Source organism: Ornithodoros turicata, chromosome 7 (assembly GCF_037126465.1).
Source record: "Ornithodoros turicata isolate Travis chromosome 7, ASM3712646v1, whole genome shotgun sequence".
Lineage (NCBI taxonomy): Eukaryota > Metazoa > Arthropoda > Arachnida > Ixodida > Argasidae > Ornithodoros > Ornithodoros turicata.
The window spans coordinates 34,932,238-34,955,952 of NC_088207.1; the positions used below are offsets into that span (position 1 = coordinate 34,932,238).

Sequence of the window (23,715 nt, forward strand, 5' to 3'; positions counted from 1 at the left end):
TCGTTCCCGGTGGGAACCTAGGTTAGTTTTCAGAGGTTAGATTAGTTTAGGCTTGTTTTTAAAAGTTCACCATGTGGTTAAGGGGGCTACCCACAGCAGGGCACGCGCTCTACACTACGCTATAGCGCCGTTTGACGAAAACTACTTTTCTTGGTACTTTTCTTGCAGAGAAGATTTCTCCGGGGGACGGTTCTTCCGGGGGACATTTTTTCTGGGGGACATTTTTTCCGGGGGACATTTTTTCTGGGGATGATTTTTCCTACACCCGATGTCCTTTCACACGCGAAAGTCAAGGTAGTTCGCCTTCAAACAACCAAGAAAGAAACGGTATTTCATTATCTGTGTGTGTTTGCTTTACAGGAACACAAATTAGCATGTCGAGAGCTACACGCATCGTCGCCCATCTCTGCCCTGGTGCCTCCGGAGAATAATAACGCGAGACCGGTGAGTGTTCTAATCCCGTTGAGCTCGTTTCACCCCGTACCTTTAAATGGGCTATTAAGGCGACACGTGTTCATAATGCTTGTTAATGTCTTCGCGTGTGGCGTAAGGTTCCTGTAGGTATCTGGTTCTCTTTGCTGTAGAGACTGGAATATAGGTCGACCCCAAAAACCGTTTTTACACACGAAGAAACGGCAACTGTTCCTTGGTGGTAACCCTGACTGCGAATGCGGCAAAGAGGATGACGACAGAGCTACACATAAATAACATAAAGCTGTGCTCGAAGCTACAGGCACTCAGGACAAACCAAACTGGCCAAGTCTCCATTTTTCCAAGCATTTCCTTTCAAGGGCTGGTGGCAGCCATATGCTGACATATTGCTATAGCATAAAAAATACAGCAAACATATGTAGAAATGTAGTTAGCCATTGTATAAAATAAGTATTTAAAGAGATTGAAACATTTATTTTACTGAAAAACAAGCTTTCGGACGGAATCCGTCCTTCATCAGGTGCGATACATTGAACACTTGGTAGAGATATTTATACTAATGTACATCAGAGAAAGGGGACAGCGAAGGTGGTGAGGAGGAGATACAAATTCTTATTAGAGAGGACTGAGGACGCGAAAACGAAAATATAAAAGAAAGCGATGTACAGTTGGAGCGTACCGCTGGAAGAAATATTACACTGCTGGGGTTTGAAAGATAAACAATGCCATTGTTTACCTTTCAAACCCCAGCAGTGTAATATTTCTTCCAGCGGTCTTCTCTACGATGTTCGCTCACCTGAGATCTCTCAACGGTTTCGGTCTCCGGTAACGCTCCGACTGTACATCGCTTTCAGAACACGAACTGTGCTCCACTCAACATCCATTAGGCTATGGAGGCCTGCTACACGATGCCCCAGGGCACCTGGCAACAAACATAAACTGAAAGCATGTTCTGCTGACTCTCTGTACTCGCAGAAGGGACAGCCGGGTGACGTTATACCAAAACGGGAAAAACGCTCACGCAGCGGCAAGACGTCATGCGCTAAGCACCGCTCATCGATCATCCTGTGCTAGCAAATATATTATGGAGGACACCGCGTTTCGCGACAACCGGGAGGTGGTTGGAGCTCCACAATGGAGTGCCGAACGTGGCACACAACATTCTGAAGGCCGACATCCCAAGCTTGCTTGTATACGAGGGCTACAATGAAAGCGAGCACCTTCCAATATGCTTAAGCATGTCCCGCCGTGCGTACGTTTTTGCAGTCGTACTGCTTCGGTGTGACCACGCGTGTACTAAAATTCTGTAGTGAAGTGTATCACATCATGATACATGCATCAAGAATGTGCTGAAGTAGGCGCCCTATTTACGATTGTTTTTCAGAGCCCCAAGGAGGACATTGCAATCACAGTGCCACCTTCCAGTAGTAACAAACCACCACCCCCTGAGGCATCAGATGGAACGGCAAGTATTCCCATGTGTCTTACAATGCGCCGTATGTGAAAGTGCAATATCATTACAGATGGATTCTGGGCAGTACACGATGACAAGCTGCCGCTCCTACACGTTGTGTATTGGTTGCTTCACGTGTTGTACGTGCACAAATGCCAGTCACCTCTGTATGTAGCGCTCTTTCTTCGCAGAATGGAATTGGAAGCTTTCGTGACTATGTGCTGTTGCCTAGTACGGGAGGTCTGTTCAGAAAGCTTCTGAAATATTTTCGTTGTTCACGGGTGAAATTTTACGACGAGAACAAGCCGCTAACTCTCTTGGGCGTATAGCCCTCCGCTGTTGCAAGACCACTTCGTGGTCGTTCTGTGCCGTGTTCCATTGTCACCCAGTCGCCTGGTTCTGGTTTCTTTGGTGCAAACAACATTGGTGAAATGTTAACCCAGCACCGCAACCCCAACAAGTGACTCAGATGCGGAAGTCTATCCCGTGGCGGCCCTACTTATAACCTGTGCAGGCACTGCATGGCGACGCCCACATAGTAAACTTTTATTAGTGGAGCCATAAACTTTTATTAGTGGAGCCAACTGAACTCGGAAACTTACCAAGTAAAGGTCACTTTTTTACCCCACCAATGTGAAGAGCATGCCGAATTTACTCGAATTAATGATAATAGACAGGAAGTTTTGAAGAGCTATCGTATCGGAAAAGTTAGCCGAAAATCATGCTCTACAGAGCTCGCACGGGACAGCGCGCGACGAATTTTTCAGCGAAATCACTGTCAGTCCGACGAAAGGAGGCTGGAAACCCAGCCCACGTCAGCATGGTAGAAAGAGATAACGCAGACATAGCTTATCCGGCCTTGGCTGGAACCATACCTTCCCTCTCCCAATTTCAGGAACTGTCACTTTTTCTAGTATCACTCTGTGGGCTGGGTTTCTAACCTCCTTTCGTCGGACTGACAGCGATTGCGCTCAAAAAGTCCTCGCGCATTATACTCAAGTGCTCCGAGAAGCATGATGTTTACCTATTTCTCCCGATAGGATAGATCCGGGATATCACTGTCAGTTATCATGAATTTGAGTAAATTCGGCACGCTCTTCATGTTGGTGCGGTAAAAAAGTGACCTTTACTTGGCAAATTTCAGAGTTCACTTCTAAAAAATTTACATAAGTAAACTTAGGTGACATGACATGCACATCAGGAGGTGGCAAAAACCTAGTAAGAACAAATGTCGTTGACCGCATGATTCTAGATGGCGTAGTTTTTTTTATTAGAATTCAATGACACGTTTTCTGGGACACCCTGTATATACAGGGCGCGGCACGAACGTGTCATTTGGGGTTGATAAGAAAACGGTAGAACGGAAAAATATCCGGTCAACGGCTCCTGTGCGGCAATTGAGTTTGCCACCTTCAAAAAATACTTTTGTCGAATTTCGGTTGCAATAAATTAATTTTTGAATTCAACTCTGAACTTTGCCTAGTCAACATAACGTTTTCTTTACAGAACCAGGAAACCCGTGGCGAACTTAGTCGAATACACCAGAAGCCGAAATATGTAATGCTACAGGGAGTGAAAAAAAAAAAAGAAAAAAGTGAAAATCTGCTTTTTCTGACGCGCGTATTTCAACAGCGCACAAAGTCGGCCGCAAAGATGCGGTGAGAGGAGGACATACCCCTGCCCGGATGATAGACAGAACACTGCAAAAAACAAGAAAGAAGGGAAAGGAAGAGACATCGCGATAATAATCTGAGGCTACATGGATTCCCATTGGTACAGGGCAGGGGCATGTCCCCCTCTCATCGCATCTTTGCGGCCAATTTCCTGCGCCGTTTAAATACGCACGTCAGAAAAAGCCGATTTTCACTTTTTTTTTTTTTTTTGCACTCGCTGTAGCGTTAGATATTTCGGCTTCCAGTGTATTCGACTAAGTTCGCCACGGGCCTTCCTGATTCTGTAAAACAAAAAAAACAAAAAAACGCTATGTTGACTAGGCAAATTTCAGAGTTCGGTTCAGAAATTTCAATTTACATATTGCAATTGAAATTCGACAAAAGTATTCCTTGAAGATGGCAAACTTAATTGCTGCACGGGAGCCGTTGACCGCATATTTTTTCGTTCTACCGTTTTCTTATAAACCCCAAATGACACGTTTCGTGCCGCACCCTGTATATAGGGAGCATATTTACACCTAAGATGATTCCGCCATTATTTGTGTGGCTACATGCTGCACGTGCCGCAGGTTAGGACTGCGGATAATTTCGTGACGTGCGCCGGATATATCCGGCACGTTGTGCTAGAAACAATGCTTACCCTTCTGACCTGGCACCTGAGGAGTTCCGTTTTGTTTCCAAGGTCAAAGTATCCGAAGATTCGAAACGGTAGAGGCGATTAAAAAAAGTTTGATACAGAGCTAACCCAAGCAGCACAATGTACTGAAAGTCGAGTGCAATAGGGGTGGACAGGTAGAGGTGGAAGGCCTTGAAGAGACTCGTGAAACTAAAGAACATTGATAAGACACATGCCGTCCACCCCTATTGCACTCAACTTTCAGTACATTGTGCTGCTTGGGAAGCGCGAACCCAAAACAAAGAAGAAAGATAGTCGTATTTTGGGGCGCTCTGCAGCATTATGAACCAGCATGTTAAATGTGACTCTGGAAAATATTCTTGCTGAAAGGTGCCTTAATAATTTAGAAGCTTTTCAGAACGTTTACGAAAGCCCTGAAAACCAGTAATAGACAAAGCATTTGGACTTTGTATAGTATCAAGCTGGCAAGTATCATACCATGGACCTTGTTCACCTCAAAGTAATCGACGTCGATTACTTTGACGAGAATAGGGCCTCAAGACGGCACTTAGGTCTAAATAAGCAAACGGGAGATGAAAGGGGAAGATAGGAAAAAGGTTCTTGAACTTTTTCAACAGACCTCATGTACTGGTTGCAGATGTGGTCATCTTCCCGCGAACGTAGCTTTCGCCCAGGAGGTAAAAAGAGGAATTTCTGTATCACGTTCTCATACGGTTGACTCTCTCGGACACAGATCTGCTCGACGCAAATACTTTTGCGTGTTGATACTAATGCTGTTACGTTCCCAGTGAAAGATGTTTATCAATTATCAGTAAGTCTTGCGTGGAATGGTTGCACTAGGCAACAGCAAAACGTTTCTAGGAAGAAAAGCACCAGTTCTATCTGGCTTTATTAAGCTGAACACAGATATGGTTATGAAAATGCATGATTAGGTGTCATTTTAAAGGTACTCCACGTGGTTCGCAACGAAACTTACCGTAAGTAAGGGTCGTATTCTTAAAGGATGCTCGAGTCGACCTTCCACTCGAGCTGCACATTGAGACCGGTCTCGTGCTTCAAAAATCTACCTTGACTCGGAAGGTTGCCCAAAGAACGTGCTTTTCGCGAGTCCTACAGGGTAGTGCCGATATTTCCTTGAAGCCCAATGGCTCCTTAAGTTGTGGAGCGGTTTTTTCCCCACCACTCACTGGTGTCGAGTCGAGGATACTGCTAAGAACCATGGTGTTAATTAAGACATTGCCTTAGGAGTTTGCTGGTGCCCTCCTAGGGAGTGCCCTTCAGAGTATGCTATATTGCAATTGATTTCATCACGGAAAAAGTGATATATATATATATATATATACAGTCGCGCCTCGTTAATATGACCCCCGTTAATATGGACGACGCGAATTATAGACAGTTTTTCCCCGGAACGAAACTTTTGCCATGTATTTGTGTCTCGGTAATATGGAACCCCGCTTTTCAGACAATGGACAGCACAGACTGGTGCTAATTCTATAGGACCCTATGTATTTTTGCCTCATTATTATAAACATGTTCTCAGGACGATAATCTGTAGGAGAATCGGATGACGAGCCCTCGTTCCAAATTTCTTCTTGCCTTTGTCACTCTAGAATACTGGGGGATATTGTGCCACACTTCCAGAGTAACAACCCTTACGAGAACACAAAAGGGTGACGCGCGCTTCTTCGAAATTTCGCCCTTTGTCACTGAAGACACCTAAAATATCAAAGGGAGGCTAGCAGTAGTGCAGGGGATGCTTCTGGAATGGGCATCATGACGTCATAGCTGTTATAAAGAGCAAGGGGACTTTATGGGACTTCAGTTTCTCCCGAGTTCATCATCGAGGACAGATCACATGGCTCGAGCAGGTCTCCAAATGGCGCTCCAGTTCTTCGAAGATAAGGGGGACAGATCTCAAGCAATCAAAATTGCTGAAATTCTGTCAACTTTGAGCTCCAGGAGGTGTGTGTACAAGCAAGCACTGATTGCCGAGTTTTTTTCGTAATAAATGATATTAAATATTGGACGATTTCTTATTATGGACGATTCACTTTATGGACAATTTTAGCGAGGAACGAAAGTGTCCATATTAACGAGACACGACTGTATATATATATATTTAAAAAATATGTTCGCAGTTAGCTGGGACACACTGTAAACTGTAAGAGTACTGCCGTTTGTCAATCCAAGTTCCGTTACGACCATAAATCTACCTTCTGAAAATGATCCACTGTAGAATGCTCCACAGTCTTAATTTATTATTTTTTTTTTTTTTATAAAGTCGAATCTACGTGCTGTGTTATGTGTAGATAGAGCAAACATGCAATAATCATGCTGTACCTCGAGAGAGACTGGCTTCAGGCTGTGACTGTTGCAGCGAGAATCTGCAACACCGTGCACTGTCTGCGGCGCACAAAATCTTATTACTAGCCCTGCACGTCAACCTCTGTCGGAAAAGCTTTGCTGAACTCACGGCCGTACCATCGTTCAAGTACCTGGCTGAAAAATATCTTCGCCTTAGAAAAGCGAACGCTAGGAGACAGGTTCAGTGTGCCCTTAGAATCCCAAATTCCGGGTCCTTCGACCCCAAAGATGATGGATTTGAGAGCCAGCTCCAGACGTGATCTTGGTGAAACTTACAATGTGTCTTGCTTCGTGGCCCCCAGCTTCGTTTGGAACGTCAGTCGCCCTACCTCTGCAACTCGCCGAAAGCAGAACGTTTCGGTTAGGATGCTACGGGGATGACAAAAGAAAGGTCCAGGAGAGTAGGTCGTTTCCAAGTTGTGCTGACCATTGCTATGCTTTCAATAATGATACTCTTAAGCTCCATTAGAAGAGGCGTGTAGAGCGAGACATAACAGGAGATACCTATCTACCGTTCACGTTTCACGTATGGTGCGGTACGTTTTACATCTCCGTTACGTATTAAACTGTTGGGAATTTGTCAAAAAATCTGCTCAAATCTCGATTTTTTGCTTTTTCGTTGTCATACTCGTGTTCAGCATTTGAGAATTCAAAGAAGACGGCTCCATTTAGCTCAGAAGCGTGACGTGTCCAACGCTTGTGTGTGTGTCCAATGTTAGCCGTGTCATAGCCTGGTGACTCCTACATGCCGTTGTTCTGTGTGTTACCAGTTTGCTACAAGTATACACAATCAACGAAAAACGCACGAAAAACGAAAACTACTTCGACGCACAGAAATTTTAACTCGCGCACGCGTCCCATACTGCACCTCGATTAACTATAAAGGATATTTCTCGGTACTGACGTCGTCACCTTCACCTATAGGTTGAACTGGCTCTGCGCTATCCTGGTGAAATACTGGTTTGAGACTACGCGTTTTTCGAAACCTCATTTGATGAAAGGTGCGCCTATTTCCCCCCATACTTTCGTTTCTTTTTGGGCCGTCCAAGATATCACATTTCTTCTTGCCATTTGAGACTAGTTGAGACTTTCGCTGAGTACATTATTTGTTTTCTTTTGTTTATCACACAGAACCATGATGACAGACGCCCTACACGGCATCGGAACCCAAGGCCCGTTGGAAGAGGCTATGTTTGCACGCTCACCAGATGCATTCGGATGATGCTGATTACCGTTACATTACCAGCATTCAGGCTATGTCGCATGTTTCCCTGGCTCATGCGTATTGTTCGTGATTTCAGTATTTGCATTGCAACGTACACTCTTTTGTCGTTACCTCTGTACTCGGTGCGCCTGTCCTTCGCACTCGTCAGGATATTTTTCAGGATATTTTTTTTTAAACTTCCCTTGCTTGTGTTATGCTGCCTCATCTGCGCAAGGTGATGTTTGACGTGCGTGTTGGATCACGCACATGGAGTTAACCCACTGCACATTGTTCCGAAATATATCAGGCGTATGTGCGAAGTAGTAAGTTCCAGACGTAAGAAAATCATTCGTCAAAGCGAGTGCACCTCCATCTGACACCTTTTGCCTCATAATTTATATACTTTTGTTTCTGTTGTTGCAAAATACCTTGCAAATCTTATGTTTCTGTCGCTTCCTCGTGCGTAAATTCTACGACACGAATACTTCAAGAGCAGGGCGCGTGCTAAGATATAAAATGGCAAGAACTAACCCTATACGCTGTGGGGCAGGTGCTTCGAAGGATATATACATACTTTAGTAGTTTAGTAGTTTCAAAATCTGCGATAAAAGTCATTTTGTAGTATTTCTTAAGTAGAAGCAATACAAATAAACAAAACAGGATTAGTACGTTTTTCTCAAGTCTTGAGTCTCAGTTTGAATGTAGCAATGCACTGTTTCTCCATCTTATCTAGTATGGTTCGCAGAGGCGAGACCAGGGTCAATGCACAGGTGAATGGACTTCGCCTGTGGTGTAGTACTTGCATCCTAGAAACCTTTCATTGCAGGGCAACCCCGGACAACCCGTCTCAGATGACGTTTATAAGGCGTCTTCGAAGACTTTTGGACGTTTGTGTGTGCGTGTGTGTGTGTAATCTCACAAAGAATGAGTTCCTACGATTTATGTGGTAGTTACTGAGCGTGCCCTCTGTCCTGTTAACCTTATTCCTGTGGTCCCTGTGATGCTGCAATGTGCCAGTTTTCTGCAGGCCAGCCCTCAGCAACATGTCGTTCGACCGTTCGCTATAGAATGTATGAGGCTTCATATTGCCTGGCATTGAATAACCCAGCAATGTACTGATGATTACACTGTGTGTATAAAGTAGCGTTGTCGACCAGAGTGAGTCTTCTCTTTTCCTTTCAAAGGCGCAAGTTAACAGTGGACGGTTGCGGTAGAGGATGGTACCCTTCGCTGCGCTTCGTGCTTTATTGTTATCATACATAACCTTCTACCACAGCCCTTTCTTTTATCGATAAATTCATCTTTAAAAAAAATCTTAGTCACCTTCAAAAATAAGTACTCGCACTTGTAGCTATACATTGTCAACACTTGTGAACCATGTCGCCATCGACGTCCTCGGCCGTAAGCTGCCCTGTTGTGTCGCGTAACTCCATCTCGCTTCTTACTGTTTCTTTCGAGGAAACCCTGTAGAAATGAAAAATGAAATGAGTAGTGTAGCACCCACATTGAACCCAACCGAATGTACTTTATGCTAGTGCTACAGTAGTTGTTGGACCGGTTGGTTACGGTTCGTGCCACTGTGTGTTTCGTGCGTCCTTCACTTTACGTCGCTCCATCATGGTACAAAAGACGCACTAATACGTTTTAGCGTCGGCGCTACACCTACAAGCGTGCTTCCACATGAACGCCGTAATAGGTGTATGTCTCATTTTATTTTATTTTGTACCCAAGAGACATCTTGTCAAGAAATTATACAGATATATGATCCAGAGGCAGACCTGTACAAAATACCGCAAAAAAGTATTTGGAATAAGATACAGAGTACGTCAGCGAAAATGTATTTGAAATACTGTACAAATTACTTACGAATAAAAGTATTTAGAGTAAAACACTAAATACTTGAAAAAGTAATTAAGATACTCACAAGATACTTTCGTACTCTGCATAAAGAACAGACACCACGATAGCCTTTATAGCCGTTATTCTCTGTTTCGGAAACGCATTCGAAATAGGGCCTCAGATAAGGCCAAGGAAGTAATGGCCTTCGTGTGGGGCTCCATCCTGAGATGTAATCATGCGCGCAGCCAACAGTGACTGAAAACATCCCTTAGAAATCGTCTCCCTATATGGTATCTTTCAAAGCTGAAGGAGGTCAACACTCAGGTCAATGGCATATCCCAAAAGCAGGTCCGGAATTCACCGAATTGCAGAAGCGGTTAGACCATCGACCTGAGAGCCACTTCTTCAATGGAAACCGGCCAGAGGTACAAGTCCCGCTTTGTTTCTGGGTCACAGGAGGGTCGTAGGGTATCCCATTCCACGCATGAGTATAGAACATCCAGGAGGATTAACATGCGTCCTGCTATTCCGTACACGCAGAGAGAACAAAAATTGTGAGGTCATCTCTTGACTGCCCTACCCTGACCTGTCATCGGTAGGATGAGGAGAAGGGAAACGTCAGGGAACTTCGGGAAAAAATCCTCACGAGACTATGAGCCAGAATAATGAAAGTAATTGAAATACTGAGGAGAAAATATACTTTTAAAAAGTATGTAAATTAGATTACAAGATACATTTCTTGAAAAGTATTTAGCAAGATACAAAATACTGAAAAAAAGTATTTAAATTACTGTATTTCAAATACAATACTCAAGATACGTACATGTCTGTCCAAAGGGAAGCACCAGGAAACATAATTCAACGACTTATGGAAATTGCAATTCTTCGGAAAGCAAATAGTGACCCGCTACACTTGTTCCAGCTTGTAAATTTCTAGTCGAAAAACAGTATAACCGTTCTGGCTGATTTGGGACTACAAATATATAAAGAAAATGTATTACATTGATCTGGTGGTAATGAAACCATTGAATAACAGTGGCCTACAGATGGGTGCAGCTTCGCCGCATCTTACTTACAGGAGAATATTAGGGGAAGATAGCACCTGTTTTATGCCAATGATATTTGCATAGAGAACATTTCATCTGAGGTAGTTCTCAGTGCAGAGTAATAATTACTTCGAACGCCGAAAAACAATCACGAGAGCAGGTTTGCGGTGTAGCTTGAATTTCCTTTGCCAAGACTCTCGTGGTACACTCATCCTTCTAACCATGATGTAGCGGCGTTTCATGAGTAACAATAACCAACAAGTCATAACCAACCTCTCAGCCAACGTTGTATGTATCGGATGACCCTCTAAAAAAATAAAGGGGCACCGAATTAATGTGCCAACGAGGACCCAACCTTTTTCTGCACATTTTTTCGCCTTCCTCCAGAGTGTCCGGCAGTTCCCTTTCAAAAGTCTCGGGAAACATCATGCAGATAACACTAATGGTCAAGATCATCACGCAGTACGCAGCCAACACGAATGCCTCTCCAAGCGAAGAAAGCTATGGAAGACGAAACAAATTGTTGCATATTGAAATAGGTCGCAGTTTTCCTCACATAAAAAAGAAAAGAAAAAGAACTAATACGAATGCGAAGTAATTAGCAACGTACGGCATTCCTTATCCAGGGCTCGAAGGTAGCCCCTAGTCGTCCGACCGTCGTGGAGAGCCCAAATCCTCCGCTTCTAGCAACCGTTGGGAATATTTCGTTCAGGAATACAAACTTTGTCGTGAAAGCGATTGTAAAGAACAATCGACCAGCCACCATTAGCGTTATCCGTAGTCCAAGGTTTTCTGAAAACAGTGCAAACACTATGATGCTATACGGATAAAACTGCGATGAATGCGATGACATTTCAGCAATACGTGTGTTGTTTGAAACAGTCGCAAGGAAATGACCACTTGAGTGCATTTTCGTCACCTACCCGACAGGGCCAGCTAGAGAAATTGCGAGCCCCGGGGATGAGTCCTGCCCGGGCCCCCCCTACTCGCGTCGGCTCAGTCCCTGGTGCAAAGAACCGACGCGCCTTGGGTCGTGCGGCCCTCTGAAGAGGCCCTGGACCCGGGACTCCATCCCCGATTGACCCCCACCCATTCACGCCGGACCTGCGTCCCCAAACACAACTGCCACGGGATGCAGACCGTCGGGGGACTGCGGGCGTTTCTTCTCGCGCTGAACCGACAAGTTAGCCATACAAGATTAGATTTTCTCGTACTTTGTTTTCCAAGTCGCCTAGCAAAGCGTATGCAAATGCTCGTCCAGTTATGTTGGTAGTTCGTTCCGTTAGAACGGATTGCGACGGTGACCTACAAAGTCCCCCGCTCTGTAGCTATTCTGCTCCTGCGACAGTTACTGGAGTGTGACGTATTATCCTTGTGCATGCCTATCTAGCTGTGCCAACGCCTCCTGGAGAAAAACTCCGATAGCTTAAACGACGTCACCTAGTCGTTAAAGTGCCACCACGGACTACAAAAATGCATCAAGCGCACATAGATAAACCTCTCTAAGGGACTCAGTACGCAAAACACAGAAAAAAATGTGGTCTACACCCTCTCAGTAGTTTTCAAAGGAAACCGCACAACTTCATAGTTTCGGATTCACCACGTGTACCGTATTCCCCCGCATCAACCGGCATGCCGGGAAAGACCGGGGGAGGCCAGCATGCCGCTAAACCCCGTGTTACGTAGCATTCCGGAAAATCCGGGACATCTTTTTTCGTGGCGAAGAGCATGTAAAAACCCCCCGACTACCTAAGTGACGTCACCGCGAGCAATGGCGTCGGTCTCCTAGCAACAGCTCACGTCTTCACCCTCCGCCCGTTGGAAGACTGCCAGCAGACATGAGGAAGAGACAGAAATCGACCTTCCAGGAGCAATGTCGCCAGTCGCGTGTGCAAATAGCGCGCCAGATGACGTCTGTACTTCTCAAAACTAGAAATTGAGTTTATATTATTTCCACGTTACATATAGAGACGTATTTTGGCAAAATCATGTTTTGTGCAAATACGGTACGAGAGGATTCTGAGGACGTACAGCTCGCATCAGAGTTAAGTTGAACGCCATTCCGGCCTGCGAACCCTAGTGGTGCTTAGTAGAAATAACGGCGCAGGGTGTTTTGGTACTCTATTAACAGTTAGAGGAGATGAACCTCGTTACGAAGGCGTTGCTTTCTGCTAGGTGTTAAAGTTAACTCCGACGTGAGTCGTACGACACGGGACCTAGGCGTAGTGACACTTCAGGAGTTTGAGAACCACGGCCGTGCTTTTGACAGACGCAGCAATGGACACGCACCGTCATCACCCGGAGGGCCAACCACAGGAAGCCTGTGGCGATTGGCTGAAGCGTAGCGACGGAGGAAGAGAAGGGTCTCTTCATCTAGGTGGCGTTGGGTTGTTTCCAATCAGTGCTACCTTTCTCGTGTTGTGTCTTCCCCCCTGTCTTAACAGCGCGCCCACGCTCTGAGAGTCTTTAGCAGCAGGGAAAAAGGAGTAGCCCTGCGACTGCACGGAGAAACCACAGACGAACGCTTCTTTATCGATAGATCAAGGTAACGTGACAGATACGATTCTTTCACCGCTTCTCTCCGTTGCAACCAGGCATCTCGAATAAAATCACAGTACATAGTTCAAGGTGCCCTCACCCTTTGCTGTGAGAGCCATCCAAAGCAGCGTGGCACCAAACAGCAGATAGCTCACGACGATAGTGATCCTTCGACGGAAATACTTCGTCGTTGCGAGAGAGATAGTGTATCCAATTACCTCCAGCAGGCTTGACATCGTGTAGCTCACGTAAGGATTTCCTCCTATAGTAGTTGATGATTTGGCGAACCCATAGTATACGATGTAGGACATGAAACTGCGCAGAGTACCATGTTCAAGAACTGGCGTACAATAAAGGATGCATTATTTTTTTAAAACCGGCAAGCGTCACAGAAATCTTCAAGCTGAAAGCCTTCATTCCTGTGGCAGAATTTTTTCATTAATTCCCTATCTCGTCCTTTGATCGCCATGGGAATAAAACTCTCCTATAAGCAGATTGCATGGAAGGTGGTTTGGTCTGTGGCGTGAAAAAATAATGCTTTGCGAAGCTGATACTGAGAACTATTTGGTATTCTACTGCATGGTACTCGCCTGCACGCCACTAGCATCAAGGAGTTCCTTCGTAGCATTGGCGACTGAAACAATCCCAGTATAGAAATGCTCTGCTTGTTTGTTGCGCATCCCTAAAAATGAGAGAAGGACGTTATAAGGCGCAGACTCAGACTTGTAACGCGGAAATCAAAGTTTCACCTGTAAACATTAATTCGCAAGGAGGTTAGTCGTGGCCGACCACGTTGCGAACGAGATAATTATCTGTTTGCTCACAGGCTCATGCGTATCATTAAAAGACGCATTAAAAGCATGCGCATTAAAAGACGGCTGACAGAATCTTTTACAAGCCGCATTTGAGTCAGAATCTGGAAGCAGTCGACCGTGAGCGACACTATCACATGGTTACTGAAGCATTGTATTAGGCTGCAAGTGATTGGAATGGGAGTGCATCACGGAGGCGGAGAGAAAGGGAAGTTGCAGTGTGGCACCATGTATTTACGTGGCATGAAGGGGGGGGGGGGGAGATATGGCTTAACCGCTGAAAAAAAAAAAAAAAGAAGAGAAAATTCGCCAGCCACGAGGCTTACTATTCACAAAAAAGGAAAAGGAAGAAGAGGCCATAAGTTCAGACCTGTTCTCACATACAACACCATGTTTCATAGCGCTATAAAAGAGCGCTTAGAACCTTGCGCTGTTCTCTGCCTTCGCGTTCTTACTAGCACAGTGGAGCGTACAGCCCTCTCCCTGTCTCACACTCAAATCACGCGACATCCCCTAGCAATGTGATACACTGGCATTTCCGTGTTGGCCATTTCCACGCAGGCAGCACTATACGCGAGGGGGGTACCTGGAAGAAACCAATCATACAGCATCCACAACGTCATAGAAAACGGAGTCTCCTTATTGGCCAAGAGAAAACTCGAAAATTCTCGAAACATTCTCGAAAACAGAAAAGACAGAGCCTCCCTCTTGCGACAATAACAGTGAGGATAGACCCGACGTTTTCATGTGGTTACGCTGCGGTACCGAACAGAACCACACCATGCTTTCGGTACCGTAATTACAACAGGAAAAGGTACGCAGGGCGTCCGAACTCCATGCACCCGGAACGCCTTCGCGCGTTTTCTTATCCTCACTATTTGAGAGAGCGACACTTACAGCTTGCTCCGAGGCCATACTTGCCTCGAGAACAAGCTCTAGGTGTCTCTCAGCAAAGCGTCGAATGTGGGAAAGAGCCCTTTACCCTGAAACATAAAATAAGTATTTAAAGAGATTGAAACATTTATTTTACTGGAAAAGCAAGCTTTCCGACGGAGTCCGTCCTTCATCAGGTGCGCACGTATCGCACCCGATGAAGAACGAGCTCCGTCCGAAAGCTTGTTTTTTCAGTAAAATAAATGCTTCAATCAATTTAAATACTTATTTTATTCACTTGCGAATGCTAGACTTCTCCCATTTTTCGCCTGTTAGTATTTGATTACGTTTGGACTGGCGTCGATGTGCCAAAATAATCAATAAAACTCAGTGTGCCCAGATAAACCATTTCACCTTCCTTGTGTTAGGGAAGTTCAACGTACCATTTTCCGTTCCTCGATAAGGAGCTCAACATTCTTTTCAAGTTCGTCACAGTTGCGTTTGTTGAAACGTGCAATTTTCTTAATTGTTTTGACTGCTGCTTCCCTGTCTCCTGTGGTGAGGAGCAACCTAGGAGATTCATACACCCACCTGCAACATAAATGTCTGCAGATTAGCTACAATTAAAAACTCATGCAGGATTATCCAATGAAATTGTAACGAAACTCACGGAAGAAATAGTACAATCGGAATACTCAATGCTGCGGACACCATCATAACTTTGCGCCAGTCCTGGACCAACCACACTATGCCAGGCAACAGAAGCATTCCAGCTGACCATCCGTAGCCGTAACAAATATTTAAGGCAATTCGGTGCTTTGGTCCGATAGTCTCAGCCACTATGATGATCAAAGGGGAAAAGATAAGGTTAAATGGATCAGACGTGCTCATAATGCTGCACGACCCCTTATCTGATTTGTCACGGTTTCAACTAACACCTGTCAAAAATCAGAAATAGTACATATATTTACTACGAGGGGCGTTCAAGTCAAACCGGGACTTTCTGTCTCCTGAGTGTACAAATGGCTCGCGCTACTTCTTTTTCGTTATTTTCACACGCGACAGGCCTCCACGTTCACCACGTGGTGGTCCAAAGTTTGTGCAAAACAGAAGACACGTGCTGGACAAGATGGCCGACAACGAGGTGAGCGCACAGCGAATTTTCATGAGAACAGCGAATTGTCATGAAGTTTCTCGCGAATGAAGGCGTAAAGTCATCTGAAATTCACTGAAGACTTCAGGCTCAGTATGGCCACAATACACTTAGCAGCAGCAAAGTGTTTGAGTGGTGTAACCGGTTCCGAGGCGGCCGTACATTAGTGCAGGACGATCCCGGCCTGGGCGGCTCAGAGCCCTGTGTCAGAGTTCCTGAGAACATCCAACTTGTGGAGCGCCTGATCCTCAAGGACCGTCGGATAACATGCCTCGAACTGGCTCGAAAGACGGACCTTTCTGTGGGAACGTTGAACACTATCATTCATGAACACCTCCAGTTTCGGAAAGCCGGGCCTCATCACCAAAGGAGTCCTCCTCCTACAGGACAATGCACGCCCGCATACCGCGCATCTCACGACACGCACCTTACAGGAACTTGGCTGGGAGTTGCTGCCACATCCCCCTTACGGTCCAGACCTCGCCCCCAGCGATTTCCATCTCTTCGGACCACTGAAGGCGTCCCTTGGGGGCCGCCACTTCAGCTGCGACGACGAGGTCAAGAATGCCGTCCGATCATGGCTGCTACGCGCCGGTAAGGATTTCTACGCTGCTGGCATCCAAGCCCTCGTGAAACGCTGGGACAAGTGCATTAGTGCAGCTGGAGATTACGTTGCAAAATAAAACTAATTTCTCGCCTGTAAGTTCATTTTACTTTTGCGAAAAATGAAAAGTCCCGGTTTGACTTGAACACCCCTCGTATCTCTGGTTCGCTATATAGAGCGAGCAATTACAAACTTATATTGCACGTCGTTCTACGTACCCCAGGAAACTCTTGCATGGAATGGCATTTATCTGGCATAAGTTCTGCGTATTGTCATAACCGCTAAAAATAGCCCGCGTTTTGCTTAATAATGCCCTCGAAACACAAAGTGGGAGATGTTGAAGATTTCTGCCGCGCATTAGGCGGTAAGAACCCTGGGTGGTCCAAATTCTCCGCAGTCCCACCCTGAGGCACTTGCCACTCCGTCAGCACACTGACATACGCTGACTCATCCTACGTGTAAATCTGCTCCAAATTATTAACATTATAAAGAATACCGTATTCTGTCCTGTGGGATACGCTCAGTGGCAGTACTCGCGGTTCCAAATGTTCACAACGATTTTGAAAGGGGGGGGGGGTCTTCAACGGTACGGATGCAGCACTAAGTCGTCAAGAAAAAATAACCCGAGATCTCTCTGCTGATTCAACGAGGAGTCATGAGATATGATTGCTGGTGATTCGCTGAACAGCTAAGAAATTGCGCTGATAATTTAAAGTGCCGCGAAATGGTTAGTAGCAGTCGCATTTAGTTGCGTTGCAATGACAGAGAGAACACCAAGCTATCATTACGTTCCACGCAAAGAAATTGCTGCATATATATTTGTAATTTGCAAGCTACACGCGCCGACGTTCCGCGCCCTTCTGCGCCGCGCATAGGCTGCTCCGGTGCGGTAGGTGTGGCGCGAGAACGACGATCGTTCACGTCCAGCAGAAACTCGCGGAGGGTATCACTAACCACACAGGGAACAGCCAATGCCACGAGACGAAAGGAGCAGTTTTCTTAATTTCTTCAAAGACGAATCAGTGGTACGTACGAAGGCTGAATGCTCCTACTTGTAGACCCGATATTCCAAGACCAATACCGATTCTGCTGACAAGAAAGTAGTACAAGTTGGGGCTGAAGACCGTGGCGATGGCACTTACACAGAGCAACGGGGCACAGATGAACATAGTCCGCCTTCTCCCCCATCTGTGACAAAGAGTACCCGTGAAAGTCATCACGCAGGAGTAACTAATACATCTTCATCCAACAACCTGAAAGTGCTCCCTTCACCTTAACAATGGTCGCAATGGGGAAGACTTTCTTGCTGGAAACGGCCATGCTCACCTATCCGATATGATACCATATATGAGGACACCAATCATCAGGAACGCCATATACACACTTTGAACCAAAGACCTCATCCACTTCCGGTCGCACACCAAGTTCCACTGCGTCACAACAAAAAGTGCTTGAGTATTTTATACGGCAAATCTAGCTCATTAGAGATCGAAACTAATTCACTGTGGTTACAGATTGCCTTCGATTAGCAGTTGCAGAGTGTGAGAAATGTCTGTCTAGTTAATGTTAGAAAGAATATTTATTTATATATATCTCATAAAAATGTTTTGGAATCACACCACGGGAGACACGTAAATTGCAAATTCGTTAACCTTACATTAATTTAACATAATCTAACATTAATAACATTAACCGGCAGTTACCGGTAGGACACTTTAATGTGTCCTATATTGAGCATCTATCAAGACCCTTGTACACGTTGTTCCCTCAAAGGACCAAAAGGAGACCATGTTTTCTTTGTTTCATTTACAGCCCTGCCCTCGTGCCGCTTTCTTCTCCTGGCAATTTTCAGTCAACACAACAACAAGTAATATCTTACTTCAGTTGTAAGTGTATTCCCAAATGGATGTTCTGCGTAAGTCCAGGCATCGCAAGCGACGAGTGTGTCATTATCCACGAGTACATGTCCAGTCTGGTTGTAATACTTATGATACATTTCACATTGACTGTAGGATTCCATGTCCTTGTCATAGGGGACAAAACGTTCCTTCCATTCATCCTGCGTTAGCTGTTGTTCACCAAGATGCCCGTCACACCAGTGGTCGTTTTCCGTGACAAAGAATACGTAGGCCATGTTGTTCAAGCCTGTGAGTATGCCACGATACGAGGCATAGACGACGAAGAACAGCTGCCAACGGCCGAACTGTCCAATTATGTCTAGCACGTCCTTCATGACAACGGTAGGACACCTGCAGAACTGAGTGAGAGGAATGTACATGTTTAAAGGCATGAAAGTTTGTGAAACAAAACAATTTTATATTGTGATTATGATACTTTGTGGGAAACAAATACACATCTTGTACAACGTTGTACGTGTCAAAGAGAGAGAGAGAGAAATTACAACAGCAATTACTGTCATCGTTGTAGTTGTAACTTATTCTTATTTCTTATTACAACGTCTCAGTGCACGGACTTTAATTCGATATGACAACACACAATTTATCTGACATATCTGTCGGCAGTATCCACGATATGGTTTCCCCTACCAGACTGCCCATCTGTGGCTTTAAGTTGTTATACTTTCGACTGTGCCCTTACTAGCAATCCCGGGCAGTAATGACATATCTGCCTTCTTGAGGGACATATTCGAAAGGGCCCTGTTCATCAGGATTTCCTCTCTTTTTCTTTTTGTTTTTCTTTTCCTGTTGCCGTTCTTCTTGCTAACGTTTATGAATATCCTTATAGTTGCACACGCCACATAGGTGGCACATACATGTGTGTAAGACTTGGCTCACTGCAGCATCACAATAACTTGTGCAAAGCAAAAGGAAGAAACGAAGAACAAGCAGTTACAACTCACTACTTTCGTTCGGCGGCTTGGAAAATACTTGGAGATGTCCTGGTGTCTAGTCCTGCGACGCAAGTGGCACCTCCGTGGCAAGTGTGCCTGTTGCCACCAATTATATCGGTGTTTTTATTTGTTTTCATCTCCCTTCAATTCGCTCGCCCAATTCAAGACGTTCTATTGGCTCGTCCTGCTTGGCTTCCCACTAACAGTGGCCTATCGAGCTTTCGTGTCACTAGATATAAAGGGGATGAAATAATGCCGCGGCAATCGAGGTTTCGTCGTCAAGGACATCATAATTTATTGGTTACTATCTAGGAATATTAACGTTAATTGAGCGAGCACTTTACGCCACAGCCCGGTAAGACCATTATGCAGTGTTTTTAACTGGTCTCACACGGAATCTGATACAGAGGCTTTTCAGCTGATGCCTTCTATATTACAGCAGCTCCGATAGAATCCGTAGTGCCATGTCCAGAAGCTGCGGAACACGAAGGAGTACTCGGTTCTGCACATGATGCGCTTGCACTATACACACTAAGAAAAAAATGAGTAATTTAACTCCTTTTTGGGAGTAAATGCACTGCCATAAAATTTAGTCCGTTTAGGGAGTAAATGCAATATCACAGTGTAAATGAATGTCACAGAGTGGGGATTGCATTCCACGCTCTGCTCTAAGATTTGCAGGTACAAAATTCGTATGCATGAATGAAAATACGTTGAATTAAACCGCCTACCGTGGTATGTGGAGTTATATAAAATCTTGCGACAGACATAGGGCACAGCTTCCGAAGAAAGAAGTGCTAACTGTTTCTTGCAGTGTGTGACTGTGTGTGTAGGTACTGTGTGTGACTTATATGCCATCAACTTGACCAAGAGGCACATATTTACGTAGACTGTTGCGCTCGGAAGACCATCTGCGAGGTTCAGTGACACTTTGCAGTCCTGGGCAGTAAATGTCGAAGTTAGGGGACTAACCTGATTTTACTCCTTTTTTTAGAGTGTACGGGGCTACGCGATATGTACAATAGTTGTACCAGGGAGGGACACAAAGGGCTATGCAAGGCCGAATGAATATTACTTCAAAAGCAGATACGCATGGTTTTCTTGGCGTAGCCAACGCATGTGCCTAACCACAGTGGTCAATATCAGAATAAACAGATGACCAACGTGGCGGCACTCTACACTGCTTCCGTCAACATTGTGACAAGCCAACAGGGTTTTAATCGTTGGAGTACTAACAAAAACTTACCTTTGTGCTTACAACGGTGTTGGAGCAACCACACTGAAGGCGTAGCTGGTCGACACGTGTTACACTTCGCCTCGCAGTGTGATCCAACTCGTGCAAACAATAAAAATCTTATAATTGCTTTATAGGCCAATTCCGCGCAGCCTCGCAGAGATAAGGCGGCAAAAGAACGAGCAAATGGCATGCCGTAACGAGGAGATGAAAACGGGGGGGGGGGGGATATGCTTAATGCAAAGTAAGAAAAAAGAGAAGGGAAAGGTTAGCCACGGTGTGGGCTTGCTATTCCCTAATGCTTTCAAGCAAACAAAAGAAGACAGAAACAGCTGGGATACAGAAAATTATAAAAAATACAGAAGAAACAGCTCCTTCACTAATCGTTGCGCATATGACGCATCAGAGAATGCCCAGGAGTTTAGATTCCCGAAGGAATCGTGTCAGCGCAGACGTGACTTCAGCGTGCTGGGTAGGGCCAAGTAGCAACGCGAGGGAAAGCTCTCGGTAGCCTAGATGAGCAAGGCGGCGCCGGAGACTCGATCGGTGATCTTCGTACCGCTGGCAGGCAATGAGAATGTGTGGCACATCGGCTTCTACGTTGCACGTTGGGCAAAGAGGTGATAGGTGCTGATTCATCTTAAATAGGAGGAGAGGAGTTCGGGCCACATTCAGCCGCAGCCGATGAAGCAGCGATTCCTCGATGCGCGGGATGCGGCCAGGCACAGCATATGTCATTAAAGGGTCAATGGATTTAAGGAAGGCATTGGTTCGTATAGCTTCTTGCTGAAAGAGCTGTGTGCGGTTGGCAGTGAAGCGGCGGATTTTCAGCTGGCACATAGAGTGCGCAAGGGGAAAGACAGTTGGTTGCTCAGCGTCGTGGGCTTGCCGAGCAAGAGCGTCAGCACGATCATTGCCTGAAATTCCGACATGGCTCAGAATCCATTGGAACACCACTTCGTGTCCCAGTGATACAAGTTCAGAGTGCAGGGCGATGATCGTGGTGTAGGTGTCACTGATGACTGCGGCAGAGTAAGAGGCCAGCGCCTCCAGAGCCACTTTACTGTCGGTGAGGATCGACCAGGCCCTGGGCGCACACGAGGAGACATGTCTCAAAGCGGCCAGTAGTGCGAATGCCTCGGCCTCAGCAGATGACATAAGAGGGAGCTTGAAGCCGTGCTCAGCTCCATCCTCTGGGATGCAGAAGGCAGCAGACGACCCAACTAGAGAGACTGAAGCATCGGTGTATATTTGGGTTCGATGCCGGTGGTGACTGTAGATGTGGAACAAGGTCAGTTGGCAGGCCACAACTGTTGGCACAACCTTCTTTTTCCTAAGGCCCGGAATTGACGTTTGTACAGTGGGGTAGTGAAGTGTCCACATGGGTGGCGCAAGGGAGGTCCGGGCGGAAGTTGAGGGGATGTTGCTTCGTAAACGGCAAAAGCTTGACCGAATGCAGATGCGGGATAACGTTGCGCAATGTCACAGAGGTAATAGGCTGGATGGCGGGCAAGATAACGTGTGTACGCGTGTAAGGCGACACTATCGCGAATAATAGGCACCGATGACTCGCGTGCCTCCGCCAAAACAGAGAAATGAAAACGGGAACCCGAACGGCAGGTGTGAATAACCATATAAGGTTAGGTGTTTCTGTTTTCCCTTCTGTTGTGTAAAGATATCATTAGGTATACATACCTGTAACATCCACAAGTGTCTCTTTCCTTCATCTTTCCTGCCTTTCCTTGTCATCAAAAGGGGCTTTCTGCGTTACGGTAAGGCGAGAATTATTTTTCTTTCTTTCTTTTTTCCTCTCTCTTTCTCTCTGTCTACCGATGCGATGTTTATTGTATTTTTAAATGGCGTCTATTTCTGTTTGCAAGGTGCTACGCTACCTTTCAGGTCATTATAAACAACTAATGAATGAATAGTGATGTTGACATAGAATGCTTCCCCGCGGTTGTCGCAGGACCGTACCCTATTCAAAGAGGTTACTGTGAGATAATATATTAAAGAGGGAGCACGAAGAGATGACAGATCGGAGGTCTAGAAATCTTGGAGGAGGCCGATAGCTTGAAGGAGGACAAAGAGGGAGCGAGGTGCCCGGCACTGATGCGCTGGTGTGCTGCATGGGCCACAGGCTTTGGACAAGTTGAATAGTCCAGGAGCACATCCAGGAGCTCAAGTTGGCGCCTAAGCACCGTCCTTCGCATGTGTGCCAATGACAGACCTCCATGATGTGGTGAATCGTATAGCTGGGGTATGGAAAGCTGAGCACAGCATCGTGTTACTGTTACCCAGCCCATACCGAAACACACGGGGGAAGGCAGCGTTGAGCCGTAAGCGATGCACAAGTGACGTGAAGCTACCAGAGAAGCCACCTGGCATCTTGAATGATAATGTCAAGTCCACTGCATAGAGGAGTGTTCCACTGAGTGTTCCCATGATACACCATTGCTGCCGGGCCAACGGTGTCATCAACGTAGATGGGTGACGGTCGCAGCAGCCGTCAAATCTGTCACCTCATTGCCTTCAATTGCAATGTGGGCCGGGGCCCACTGTATGGCCAGCTGGTGTCCTTTATACCCCGAAATCTGGAGCAGCATGAGGATACTCACTCCCCCCGGAGCCAAAGAGTTACGGATGCGCATGCTTATGCATTGCAGGGCTGATTTTGGGTCAGTGTCCCAGGAGCAAGGCCAGTATAGTTCAAAGGAGACTTTAGGAACAACAAACTGACAATGGGTCCTGTTTGAACCCTTCCCCCGTTTTTTTTTTTTTTCCTTTTCGTCTAATAAATATATCCCCCCCTTACTTCACGCTTGCTCGCAATCAGGCTAACCAGACACCGCGGCGCTTCTCCACTACCTGCGTGATACCGGTCACCTCAACAGCTTGTGACATCTTGTGTGAGACGGCGGAGGACCTCTGACCCCATATCGCCTTACTCTCTTAACTACCCCAGGAATATGCACTAAGGTATTATTTAACAAGGAACAGCA

At 45.8% G+C, this 23,715-nt stretch overlaps 2 protein-coding genes across 8 annotated transcripts in view; one reads left to right on the plus strand and one right to left on the minus strand.

Annotated features, from left to right (window-relative positions):
- Positions 1-8,924, plus strand: part of LOC135400913 (uncharacterized) — a 31,547-nt gene extending 22,623 nt beyond the window's left edge. For 2 of the 7 annotated variants that reach the window (XM_064632917.1, XM_064632918.1), the window contains 3 exons: positions 361-444; positions 1,817-1,897; positions 7,694-8,924. In XM_064632917.1, coding sequence (XP_064488987.1) covers positions 361-444; positions 1,817-1,897; positions 7,694-8,005 — 477 coding nt within the window. In that variant the 3' untranslated portion in view covers positions 8,006-8,924. Of the gene's footprint in view, positions 1-360; positions 445-1,816; positions 1,898-1,955; positions 2,053-7,486; positions 7,564-7,693 lie in introns of those variants that run through there. The other 5 variants (XM_064632919.1, XM_064632922.1, XM_064632923.1 and 2 more) reach the window with 5 other exon arrangements.
- A 62-nt stretch (positions 8,925-8,986) lies between these two features.
- LOC135400915 (organic cation transporter protein-like) lies at positions 8,987-20,826 on the minus strand. The gene is made up of 12 exons (XM_064632924.1): positions 20,729-20,826; positions 19,492-19,578; positions 18,511-18,888; positions 17,958-18,061; positions 17,665-17,819; positions 15,545-15,713; positions 15,318-15,465; positions 13,780-13,871; positions 13,290-13,504; positions 11,262-11,443; positions 11,007-11,152; positions 8,987-9,230 (listed from the first exon to the last, which is right to left on the minus strand). Exons 3-12 carry the CDS (start codon positions 18,862-18,864, stop codon positions 9,128-9,130), a joined length of 1,668 nt encoding a protein of 555 aa, XP_064488994.1. The 5' UTR covers positions 18,865-18,888; positions 19,492-19,578; positions 20,729-20,826; the 3' UTR covers positions 8,987-9,127.
- Between the last annotated feature and the right edge of the window lie 2,889 nt (positions 20,827-23,715).

Bases quoted from the DNA above. Each gene is read 5' to 3' on its own strand.
- LOC135400915 (XM_064632924.1), bottom strand. From the start codon at position 18,864: ATGAAGGACGTGCTAGACATAATTGGACAGTTCGGCCGTTGGCAGCTG. The intron at 13,872-15,317 runs GTACGTTGAACT...TCTCATTTTTAG, and splicing joins TTATCGAGGAACGGAAAATG to GGATGCGCAACAAACAAGCA. The intron at 11,153-11,261 runs GTACGTTGCTAA...CGTCTTCCATAG, and splicing joins AGCCCTGGATAAGGAATGCC to CTTTCTTCGCTTGGAGAGGC.